This window comes from Alligator mississippiensis, chromosome 14 (genome assembly GCF_030867095.1).
Source record: "Alligator mississippiensis isolate rAllMis1 chromosome 14, rAllMis1, whole genome shotgun sequence".
Classification (NCBI taxonomy): domain Eukaryota; kingdom Metazoa; phylum Chordata; order Crocodylia; family Alligatoridae; genus Alligator; species Alligator mississippiensis.
The window spans coordinates 26,834,337-26,847,350 of record NC_081837.1 but is presented as its reverse complement, the minus strand read 5'-3'; the positions used below and the strand labels follow the sequence as shown (position 1 = coordinate 26,847,350).

Sequence of the window (13,014 nt, the reverse complement as noted above, 5' to 3'; positions counted from 1 at the left end):
AGAGTCGCAATCAACAGGATCTGACCCTAATAGCACATGCTGGGCAAAGCGGGAGGGGAAGAATAGCTATGGGGTTGAAGGTCCGATGGGCCTTACCGTGTAGTTCGGATTTCCCGGCTGAATACGTAGCTCAGCCAAGATCCAGATACCATTGGTTAGCTTCAGAGACTGGTAGAGCATGTCCTGGCCTTCCACGTTCCTCTTGGCAATGGTGTAAACATTGTTGTTCTGTAGCTTACTGGAAACAGCATCTGCAAACAGCAACAAAGTCACTGTTAATTCAGGGCCATGCACAAAGTGCCCAGAGAGGAAAACAGGTAGCAGCATCCCTAAGATATGTGCATGTGCCAGGAGGAGCTGACAGCCATAAGACAGTGCCAGTCTATGGCTAGAGGAGCAGGTCTGACAAGAAGAAGATGAAGAAAGAGAAGATTTGGTCTAAAGTGCTCTATCCTCCTGGAGACCACATGCTGGAGTTGGGGCTTCCTGCTGACTATCCACTCCTTCCTCTAGGGCTCAACACTTCTACCTCACTGCTTGGGACTGCAACTTAGCTTGGCTGAACTTCTACCTCCCCGCAACAAAGCCCATAGACCTTGGCCAGACTGATCTGGGACTCCATATCATGCCCTCCCAAGACAGAGGAAACTGGATCAGAGCAAAGATCATGACTGAAGTCTTACTTTGCTTCTTGGCATTGACACAATTGCTAAACTCGAGAGGCAAAGACTGTCCAGACTCAAAGACCTCACAGTTCACTCCCAGTTAGGAGTTGCTATGTAGCCATGTACCTACTATACCACACATCTTTTTCCAATGATAGCAACCGTCAATGACCTCCCCCCCCTCACCCCAGCCATCTACCTCTAGGCACTGTAGTCATGAAAAGGCTTTAGTGCAATCTATGACTAGCAGTCAGGGAAGACGTGGTTTTACCTACATGTAAATATAAAGATATAACCATGAAGCATGTTATTTCCAAGTCACCTTACAGAGAAACAATAGAAGCAGATGAATGCAAAAAGCACTGAATCTAAATCAAAGTTCTGTTCTGAAGATCTCTGGAAGCCAAGAGGTTTTTACACCTGGTTTAAGAATCGGTAAACTATGCTTCCCTTAAGGAAGGATGTTTCACAGACTTTGGTGCAGAAGCCGAGATGGGAGCATAGATTTATAGATGTTAGGGTCGGAAGGGACCTCAATAGATCATCGAGTCCGACCCCCTGCATAGGCAGGAAAGAGTGCTGGGTCTAGATGACCCCAGCTAGATACTCATCTAACCTCCTCTTGAAGACCCCCAGGGTAGGGGAGAGCACCACCTCCCTTGGGAGCCCGTTCCAGACCTTGGCCACTCGAACTGTGAAGAAGTTCTTCCTAATGTCCAATCTAAATCTGCTCTCTGCTAGCTTGTGGCCATTGTTTCTTGTAACCCCCGGGGGTGCCTTGGTGAATAAATACTCACCAATTCCCTTCTGTGCCCCCGTGATGAACTTATAGGCAGCCACAAGGTTGCCTCTCAACCTTCTCTTGCGGAGGCTGAAAAGATCCAGTTTCTCTAGTCTCTCCTCATAGGGCTTGGTCTGCAGGCCCTTGACCATATGAGTGGCCCTTCTCTGGACCCTCTCCAGGTTATCCGCATCCTTCTTGAAGTGTGGCGCCCAGAATTGCACGCAGTACTCCAACTGTGGTCTGACCAGCGCCCGATAGAGGGGAAGTATCACCTCCTTGGACCTATTCGTCATGCATCTGCTGATGCACGATAAAGTGCCATTGGCTTTTCTGATGGCTTCGTCACACTGCCGGCTCATGTTCATCTTGGAGTCCACTAGGACTCCAAGATCCCTTTCCACCTCTGTGCCACCCAGCAGGTCATTCCCTAGGCTGTAGGTGTGCTGGACATTTTTCCTCCCTAGGTGCAGCACTTTGCATTTCTCCTTGTTGAACTGCATCCTGTTGTTTTCTGCCCACTTGTCCAACCTATCCAGGTCTGCCTGCAGCTGTACCCTGCCCTCCGGCGTGTCCACTTCTCCCCATAGCTTTGTGTCATCTGCAAACTTGGACAGAGTACATTTGACTCCCTTGTCCAAGTCAGTGATGAAGACATTAAAGAGTATCGGTCCAAGGACCAAGCCCTGCGGGACCCCACTGCCCACACCTACAGCAGTACTCACCTGAGCTCCAACTTTCACTCCTAATGCTGCACAACCTGCCAACCCAGGAAGAAAAGTTTAGCAACTATGGATGTTCCTTGGAGTCCCTGTTCCCTGCTGGCTGTAAATGATCAGGCTTTTTTTTCCCTGGCATTTTGGGAAATTTTCCACACAGGTAGGTTTAATAGTTTTGTTCTCCAGTGGATCTTGTATGTGAGTCTGGTTGCGGCCTACAAATGGTGGGGTTGCAACTGGAGCTCCTTCAGTCTCCCAGTCCCTTTGATATAATCACCTAATCACACAGCCCGCTATCTTTAGACTAGCTGGTCAGATGACTCTCATGAACCAAAGATGCAGAAAGTGAAAAAGCAATAGTGTGGGTAAGGCCTCTACTCCAAGACTTGTGCCCTGAGTTAACAGCAAATGCATGCAGATGGTGGGGGACAGGACTGCTGAGGTAGAGCTGAATCCTGTAACAAACTGGTTATTTATCAATAGCTTGTACTTTGTGTCTCCCATTCCCCCCTGAGAGGTAAATACAAACTAGAACATCTGTCTAGCCAGCAAGAGAGTCAGACAGGTCCCTCTAGAACCAATGGCCAGTAAGTGTAGAACTGCTGGGAAACGGTGTGCCCTCTTCCATCAGGCCTAGGCACAACATGAGGAGGAGGAAGAGAAAAAAAGGATTGTGGTGCTGAGCAGAAGCTTCTGTGTAGACAGCGTGCAACTGACCAGAGCCCAAGCAGCCCCTACAACAGGGCTGGGCAATTATTTTGGGTCCAGGGCCACTTAATGAGTTTTGGTGAGCTGTTGAGGTCTGCATGGGTAGCCCCGCCCCTTGACAGAAGCCCTGCCCCCCTGGTTGCCATCTTGGGACCTGAAGTCCTACCCCCTAACCCCTGACCTTTGCCTCCAAAAGTACTCCTTTTGGGAAAGGGGTTTGCTATTTTGGAATCAGAAAAAAAAACAAATTATAAAGTAAAAAATCAAACATTGACAACAACATATTTAATTTTATTTAAAAAATATTTTTGTCCTGATCTGTGTGTTGTATATAGAGGTGATTGCATAATAGCTCAAAATGAGGTCTTACTCTTGTATACTGGGGGGAGAGGAAGAGTATGGGTGGGTGGGTATGCAGTTTGTGGGGGGCTATGGGAGTGCGTGGATGTGTGTGTGTGTGTGTGCGTACGTGTGTGTGCGTGCGCACACGTAGCAGTGAGCAGGGCTCCCCCCAGAGGCGCATGGGGTGTGTGTGTGGGATTTGTGGAGGAGGGTGTGGGTGGGTGTGGAGTTTGTGGGGCGCGTGATTGTGTGTAGAGGGTGTGGTTGTGGGGTCTGTGGGTATGGGAGCCCCCAGTGCGCACCCCCCTGAGCTGGTCAGCAACAGCCCTGAGGTGCCTCCCTGCCATCGCCAGCAGCATGCAGCCCCAGCACACCCTACGTCTGCTCTAGACTCACCACCGCAGAGAAATTCAGCAGGAACCCAGGCACAGCCCTGCCCCATATCTGCTCTGTACCGCTTGCCCATGGTGCATCCGCCACCACCAGGTACACAGCAGGGCTGGGGTGGCTCTGCAGCTGGACTGTCTTTCTAGGTGCCGCCCCTGCTGGCCCCATTCCTGCGGTACTGGTGGAGACTCATACTGCACAGCCCTGACCCTGCACGATCCACGCCTGCTCCGGGATCACCTGTCTAGGCTCAGCAGCAGGGGTGTGGGACAGAAGCTATTGCTCAGTGCAGGGGAAAGCAGCCCCTCTCCTTCCTGCTGCTTGGCATTTCCTGCTGCAGCCACCTGAAGCCTGCACCGCACCAAGTTGACCTGTGTTTGCTCTGTGTTTGCCACCGCTGCCCAGCCCAATGCAGGGCAGCCAGGCACGCTGCAGGCTCTGGGCAGCTGCAGCAGGAACTGTGCAGCAGTGGGAGGCACTGTTTTTCCCCGTGCTGAGGAACAACTTCTGTCCCGCGCCACCGCTGCTGAACCTAGGTGGGTGAGCCCAGAGCAGGTGCAGGGTTGGGGCTGCGTGCATGGGTCCTTGCCGGTACCATGGGGCTGAAGCCAGCAGCGGCAGCATCTGCAAAAGGAGCCACTGCCATCCAGGCTGCTTAGAAATGCAGTCCAGCTGCAGAGCTGCCCCAGCCCTACTGCATGCTCAGGGGGTCGCGGCTACACTGTGCCCGTGTCAGGTGGGACCAAGGGACCCTCTGCGGCCTGGACAAAGACCTGCCACAGGCCGTATTTTGCCTACCCCTGCCGTACACTCATGGATGCTAAAATCCACAGAGGTCCAGGCTAGCTCAAAGCTTTCTACTTTGAAAAAGGGAAGTGCTTAGGGCAGTGCTGTTGCCAGGAGCTAAGAAAGAGTCTCTTAGATGCTCTCTCTCAGCTATCTGAGCCTCTGTCTGTACAGCAGAGACCAAAGACAGAGATTCAGGGGTCTCATGCCCCCACTGCAATCTGGTGCCCTGCCCCTTCTCCTCCTCCTCCTGAAGCAGGATCTGTCCAGCCAGAGCAGTAGGATACCTGTGCAGCATGCATGTTTTGCTGAATGAAGCCTCAATCCTGAGGCCTGCAGCTGGGGTAACCTCTGCCTGCAGGCTGTAGAACAGCTGCTGGCAGAGGTTATGCAGCAGGCTTCATGCAGTTGCAGCTCCTTGTTCAGTTTGGGTTTTCCTTTCTTCCTGGGTTACTATAGAAACTAGGAGATACAAGCAGCTAATGAGCTCCCAGGTCTTCTAACCTCCCTCCCTCCTATCCTACCCTTCTCTGTGGAACAGAGGCTTCCAGATTAGGGGAACACACAGTGCAGAAGAGCCTGCTCCACTGCAACAGCCACAGGCAGGGGAGCCCTGCATTGTAAGTGGCATCAGCTGCTAGGGATTAGGATAAATCCAACATCTGCTGCTTGTCCCACCTAAACAGGATGTTGCTGACAAGTCTGCAGAGGTTTCTGAAGCCCCAAACCTACTGCTGGGTGAGATGCATCCTGGATAGTTCTCTTCGCTGAAGTCACCTGCAATTTATCGCACGGGTATGATTGTCATCTGACCAAGTCATGTTTAAACCACAGCACACAAGCTCAGCTACAAGGGACTTGACTGTACAATCACCTTTACTCCTACGAGTCAACCCATCTCTTCTCTTAACAGTCAGCAGTTCCTCTGAGCCTTGAGATGATGACCTGCTGAAGCTTTGCAAAAGCACTTCCAGCAAAAGGCGCAGGGAGCACTAAGGTGAATCCAAAGCCAACTGCATTTAACCTGTAGGTTTCAGTCTTGCTTTTTCAGATAGCAACTGTTGCTTTAAATTTAGCAGCCACCACTCCTTACTAGGATGCAGGGGTTCACACTGCACAGAGGCTGAGCTCTGGCTCTGCAGCTCCCCATTGCAGCCCTCTAGCAACAGCAATGTCTGGTTCAAACAAGCCTGGGGTAGGAGCATCCTTCCAGGGTACAACATCAGGGCAGCTCTGAATGTCAGTGCAAACTAAAGAGTCCAGGCTGCAGCAGGGCCACTAGATATGGTCTCCCATGGAGCCATCCACTCTAAGAGCTCTTCCCTAGAGCCTGCCTTCTACCTGAGAGCTCTGCTTTCACATCCTGCTCCCCACAGCACTGCTGGTCCTACCATCCCTTTCCACAGATAAGGGAACTATGAAGGAAGGTCCGAAGAGATGCATCTCCATGATCAGAGCTAGAGTGAGAACCCTGAAGTCCTGACAGCTTCCTACTTCAGCCATTACAGGGGCTCTTCATATTAACCACCCTGACATGCACACTGCACACAAATTATCGGTGACTCAGCCACAGCCTCTTACAACAATCCAAACCATGCTGGGGTCTGCATCATCACCTGACTCCATCCCCCTCAGTGCAGGCTCTAGGAAATGCAAACTGGAAAGCAAGTGTCATTTCTGATTCCCTCCCACCCCCAGGTAGTGGCTCCAGCCACTTCTCTGTAAGCAAGTCTGAGCCAATGTCAGGTTCTCCAAGGCTGGACAGTGTTGCTAGGCAACGATGCCAGGCAGTGCTTTGCTGAAAGCAGGGCAGCTAATGTCATGTGACAGCACAGCCTTTAAAAACACGCATTTGCTGGGAGCTGAGATCAGCCTTGCTTTAAATTGTGCTGCGGATTTACCATTGTGCAGCAAAGCTCCTGTTAATGACCATGAGTTACAAGCAGAAGCTTATAAGTGGGCTGTGCTGACTATGCAGAGATCCTTCCAGGGACCAGCTCAATTGGATGATTTTGCATACTAGAAATGTAGAATTAGAGAGTTGAAGGGACCTTGAGGTCAGAGTCCAAACGCAGCAGAGATGCACGACACTTTTCCTAAAGCACTCAGACAGATGGCTACTATCCTGCTTCTTGAAAGTCTTCAATGAATAGAGATGCTGCTGTTTCCCTGGGCAAAAGTCAATCCTTTAGCAGGATGACCCCCTGTGCCTCTGTCCTTGCTACATGACTTGCTACAGTGCGGTGTTTCTGCCAACTCCTCCTCATACATAAAATAGGTTATTTTTTAACAAAAATGTTAAATTTTAAAAGATATGCATGAAGATGCTTTTTCAGGGGAGCCCACTTTCTAGCACTGAAAACACAACCATCATTTTTTTTCATGAAAAAAACTCGAAGTGTTTCTTTTTTTGTTTGTTTTACATTGGAACAAAACAGTCTGAAACCTCAACCTTTCTTTCCTGAAAGGAAATCCTTGGGGGGATTCCTGGGTAAGTCTGCCTAGCTTCACCCTTCTGGATACCTTTACATCTCTGAGTTTTGGGAAGTGTTGGATAGATGACTGGTTGCAGGTAATGAAATCCTGTTTATTCATGGACTGTTGACATCTTTGCGTTATACACAGGAAGCATTTGAAATGTTCTTGCCCATGAGAAAGACCATTGTAAGAACAGCGAGGCAGTGGAACAGTGTGCTTAAGGAAGTTGTGGAACCTCCTTTATTAGACGCTTTTAAAAGGAATTTGGACAAACATTGCTTGGGGATGATCTAGGAGTAGTAGTGCCTAGAGTGTACAGTGAAGAGCAATAGCTGGAAGCCCTGGAGATCCTCACACAGGCATCGCTCAGAAACCATGAGAAGGGCTCTGAAGCCCAGAGCAGGCTGGAGAGATTATCCTCTGCAACAGCAGAATGAAGCAGGGCTCCACAATCTGTCTTAGCTATGAAAGATGATTGAAGGTGCTGGGAAAAATTCACGGAGAGAACAGGATGACAGAAAGGGGAATTCTGGCTCTCCATTTAGGATGTGGGGTGGGTGGATTGTGCTCTGCTGCTACCCATAACTTGCAGAGCAGAGTGGAGGGTGTTTGTTTTTTCCCGTGCTTCTGGGCTTTGCTGGTTGTTAAATGGGGCTAAGCAAAAATTCCTTCCTCCTTCTCCTGTTTCCAAGAGTGTCAGGTTTGGGTTTCTTTTTTCCCCTCTCAGAAGCAGAGGGTGTTAGCTTCATCTAAGGTTAGAGATTTTGACTACGGTGTGCTGAAGCTCCTGCTCGGACTGAAAACCCCAGAGGCTACTGGCCAGAGGGTCTTGTTTCTCCACTCAGGGTCTGATTGATCACCACATTTAGCATCAGGAAGGAATTTCACCCCATGGTCAGATTAGCATGGACTGTGGGAGTTTGTCTTCCTTCCTAGCAGAGGGCATTGTTGTCCTCCTTATCGCTCCTGAGAGCACGTAACAAATACTTCTGTCCTTGCAATGGCAGGACACTGACAGTCTCCCTGCTTTACCTATGGAAAATGAGCCTGTTTTTGATGTTTAGAGCACTGCGCCTAGTACAAGAGTATTGCTTGCAAAGGTTTTAAGAACAGGTTAGACAAACACTTATCTAGGATAGGTTTGTCAGGAATGATCCTGCCTTGATCAGGCGGTTGGACTAGATATGACATCCCGAGGTCCTGTCCAGCCCTATTCTTCTGTGATTCTATAATACAGTTCTGCACGCACTGACCTATGAAACATACCCATTTTATTTAGGTGTATAAATTAAATTCTCCAGTGCCAAGGTCTTCTGAAAATTTGGTCTGTGATATTCTTTGAACTGATTTATCATACCAAATCTGGCTTCTGAATCAGCTCTAATATACTCAGATCTCCTCTGGCTGTGACAGAGATGGAGGAAACTAGGATGAGTTACTCAAGAAAAAAGAACAGAATCTCTTTCTCTTACTAGACAGCATATACACAGCCATTATGCTAAAATAAGAAATGTTCTTTAGATTAGGCTGACAAAGCAAAGCCCAAATTACTGAGGAGTTTAATTTGTAAAACAGTGATAGGGCAAACAGCAGCAAACAAAAGGCATAAATTGTATGAGAAAATGGAATGAAATACAGCTAGATACAGATAAAGCACGCATTCAAATGAAAATAATGAAGACATACAATGTATTTTTGAGACACCTTCTTTTAACTGATGCATATTAGACTTTATCATAATGGTTCTTTTGGCCCCGAGTGTGCTTTAGCACATTTAAAATAAAACCAGTGGAGGAAAGGCAAATGACATTTTAACATAAGTTAGTTGGTAAAGAAGAATGCCGCACCATCTGCAGGAAATGAATAATCTGAACTGTCAAGACTGATGAATTTGGTTTCACACACGTAGGACAGTCATGTTGGCTAACATTGGGAGCTATGAGAAACTAGTTAGTAGCTGTCAGCAGGCATCTCTGACATGTCACTAGGTAGATAGATTTTCAATGCAGAAAAGGATAGGGCATTGAAAACCTTATGCTCCTGTGGGGTTTCAAAACTTAGCAATATAAGGTAGCCTCATCGTTCTGGAGTTTCTAAATTCTGGAAGACTCGGATTTCTCTGCCCTTTTCACCTTTTAACTAGATTTTTCTTTCCTTTTCATTTATAGAACATAAAGATTAAGAAACAAAAGATCTAAGTCAGTATAAAAATAATGAAATTAGAAAGTGAAGTTTATAACCTTAACTCTGACCCCTAGGATGTATTCATTATAGCATGTGATCTTTTCATTCAGCTCTCTCTCTAATGCATTTCCAAAATCAGAATTTCTCTCTGTTGCAGTGGTTCCCAACCCACAACTTAAATCTGAAACCTTGTCATATTACTTATAGTCACAGGAAAGCAAAACGTTAACATAGAACTTGGTAGGGAAAGCAAGGTATGATGCTGCCTGCAGCCCCCTGCTTGGTATTCCTGCCCACAAACCAGCAAACACTGGTGCTCTCAATGCTAGAGACAGCTCTACAGCTTTAAGGACTGGATATATGGTGAGGTTAATGTGAGTGTAACCCACCCTTGTACCAGAATTAAAACAAAAAAACAAACAAAAAAACCCAGCAAACATATGACATATAGCCCAATACTAGTCTAATTTACCAGTGTAGAATTACTTGTGGAAAAATCAGAGTACTGTAGTTATACTGATTTAAATATGGTATGTCTGCTTCTATTCCACGATAGTTGTTTGATTCCTGCAAATGCATCAGACAGATATTAATCTATCGTACATCAGGGCTCTTAGGTCATCAACACATTCAAAATACAAACTATGCCACAAGCACACTTTAAACGGAAGATATGTGTATAGTTACACAACTGTCTTGCTTGGCAAGTGACTCCATGGCAGAATGACACCCACACATACCAGCAGCCTTCCTGATTACACTGGGTTTACAAGGACATTGACATCAGCCCCTGCAATCACTTATGGGGGTAAAGGTCTTAAAGTCATGAGTTAGAGATGCAAGAGAGTAAAAGCTAGATTCTGTTTAATCTGTTACGATGCTTAAACATGATCCTATTCCACCTTGCTCGAGTCCCTTGAGTTCACACAAAAGGATGTGCATCCTCCTCTTGCTTGCTGCTTTTTGTGACTTAAGATGGCATGTCACAAAATTCAGTGCATTAACAGTTCTTTAAAGGGACTTGAGTGGAACAGGATCACAATCGAGTGTGTAAGAGCTGTAACAGGATGGGGCTGTAAATCACTCCTGTGCATTCTAGCCACTCCTGTAGACTAGAATGCTCCTTCCAGTAAATTTTGCCCGGGCAGGAACTCGAGTAAAACCCCAGAGTGTAGGCTAGAGCTGCTTTGAAGTTTGGCCGCCCCAGTTCAGTAGTCTATCCTAGATGTGTGGCATACAGCATGCAAGAAATTACCAAGCTGAATCCCTGAGCCAGTAAAGGACAAAACAATAGGTCTGTTGTTCTGAGACATCCATGCCTCCTTAAGGAAATTAGTATTCTCCACTCAGCTGGATGGCAGGGCTCTGCATCATCCACATCTCTATGCATGAAAGTGAAAGGACTTTGTGGCAACGAGCAGGAATGCCAGATGGCACACCAATGATGTAGGCAATATTATTTGGATTACTCCCCAGTCCCACCTTAGTTCCTCAGTAGCCAATCCACAAGATTCTGTGTGTTCAACTCCATCTGTCAACTGCCAGCTACGGCATGCATCGCTACTATATTTAAAAAGCTGGTTTTGCTGTGATTAGGGCACAACAGCTGAGGAGTGGAGGTATTTTTAGCTGCTAAAATTTTCAGCTAAATTCATATTGCTGAACTGGAATCAGTTAGACTGGAAAATGAATGTTGTGTTACGGTTCCTAAACTTGGGAGGGAACTCACCACTGGGTATTCATGGGAACATGCTAGTCATGAATCAGTTATCCGAGTGGGTGTGATGGGATTAATAAAATTTGTACTGACAAGTGATGGCCTGGACACCTATTATAGAAAGCAAGCAGCTATTGGAAGCATTGAACTGTGCTAAAATGCTTCAGTCCAGCAAATTTTGAATTTTAATTGGGAGCTACTGAAATTTGTAGATTCTTTTTGTGATGTCTGCTGCCCTGGCAGAGCCAATCAGTTGGCTATGACTATAAGCTCAAAGTGTTTGTCCTCTGCTTTGCCAACATTATGAGAGCCATACAGCTGCTACTGGGCTGACTTTCCAGTGGCAGCTGAGGGAAGGTGGACTGAGGTTATTTATCTGTTCCTGGATTCCTTCAGGAGGAAAGAGGCCACCTGAGCATGAACTGACACTGACAGCAAGCTCTTAAAGATTTCAGTGCTGAATGCTACCATCTCTTGAGAAAATGAGGGCTCTTGCTCCACTCTACACTGGTTAATCACACCCATGCTCACTTATACTGGACTTAAACTGAGGCAGGGTGGTTTCTACAGGGGCAGCTTACACCACCCTGAAACCTGGTCAAGCTTCAATGCTACAATTTGTGCTGTACCAGCAGCATGTTCGACCTACACCGGGAGCTAAAGCCCCTGGGTAGGCAACCCCCATACCTTCCATTCCCAGGCCAATGTCTTGGCTCTCTGACTCTCAGCCCCCTTGTTTCAGAAATCCAGGTGGTCAGGGAAGGAAGTGGCCTATGTAATTGTGACAAGGGAAGAGGCATCAGCTTAGGAGATACAAGAACAGCATCTTCAGCTGATAAAAAGCATTTGAAATTTGTTTATCAGACATGACCCACTTTCCTCCCTAAATAAGCAGAGGAGGTTGGCAGATTCTACTCGCTTTATAGCCTCCCTGGTGACTGATTGCACTCAAAAGAGACACTGTTTCCAAAGCTCTCACTAAAGAGACTGACAGCAGCTTCCTATCTTGGAGTCCTGGTGATGGCTGCAGATAACATGGCAATAGAGAAATGTTATTACTCGCACGGAGAGTACAACAGCAGAGAAACATGCTTAGGTGACAGCGTGCCCATGTACCACTCTTCCCCCGACACCAGAGCTCATCTTCATTACAATTCTAAGTGAGCCTAGGCATGAGGTCTGGCACTTGGCTAGTAAACACAGCCTAATAGCAAATGCTACTAGTTATTGATATCGTGTTGTTTCTCCCAGTAGAAATAAATAAACAAACAAACAAACAAACAAACTGGCCTACATTGTATAAACTGGCCAGGGACAGCAGCAGAAATTCCCTGAATGGTACAATACCCCATAATTACAGGCATCTGGAACTGGTTAATGTGATGGTACCCTGGACCACACAGCCAGCTATGTCAATTCCTGTTCAAATAATTGGGAAGTAAATCGGCAGCTTCCCTCCTCTCCTATCCTGAGCAGGCAGATTCATTACAATTACAGGTTATAGAGGCTGTCAGGGCAAAAGAAGTAGCTATATGAATCTACAGGCTACACAGGCACCTAAAAGTGATGGAATGTACAGAATCCAAGCCTATGTGGAAAAAATTCCAAGAATGAAATGGGCAACTGAACGTTTCCTTTCTAAACTGCCCTGTAGATCCCAGTACTTGTGCCATCCAGAAGCAGTCAGCAGCCAACAAAAAGCCATCCTCTAGTTCCTCCTGTATTGCACAGTGCTCAAGACAGAGTAGGTAATGGATGGCTAGAGGAAGAAGGGCATGACTGACAGCAACGCAGAGTTTCAAGTTAGGATGAATGGTCTGTGGCCTGAGTTAGGGTTTAAGAGGATGGAAAGTCATGGCAAAGGTTCAGGGGTTGCTTTCATTGAAGCCCTTGGAGTCATAAGGGACACCAGCTATTATTTTTTCCATCTTATGTTCCAAAATAGCAATAATTATAACTACAAAAGGACCTGTGGTTCCTGCCTTTGGGTGAAGTCAGAGGGTGTTATCACTGTGTAATAGCAGGCATGAAAGAAAATAAAATAGGTACAGGGAGTTGTAATCAATAGGGACATGTTTCTCCACTGTAAAACACCAGGCTTTCAAGAGAAGCATCTGGATCCCATCCAGGCCTCAGACAAAGCTGATTTGCTAGCTGCACTCTCTCTCCTTCAGCAGTAATAAAGTCTAAGTACAAGTCTAATGCTCTCACATAGAGGCAAAGAAATGACTAAGCATTCAGTTGTGC

At 46.9% G+C, this 13,014-nt stretch overlaps 1 protein-coding gene across 6 annotated transcripts in view; it reads right to left on the bottom strand.

Annotated features, from left to right (window-relative positions):
- The window catches only part of AP2B1 (adaptor related protein complex 2 subunit beta 1), a 139,273-nt gene that overhangs the window by 6,403 nt on the left and 119,856 nt on the right, over nt 1-13,014 (bottom strand). For all 6 annotated transcript variants that reach the window (XM_059717064.1, XM_059717068.1, XM_059717065.1 and 3 more), the window contains one exon: nt 97-251. In XM_059717064.1, the coding sequence (XP_059573047.1) occupies nt 97-251 (155 nt within the window). The remainder of the gene's footprint in view (nt 1-96; nt 252-13,014) is intronic.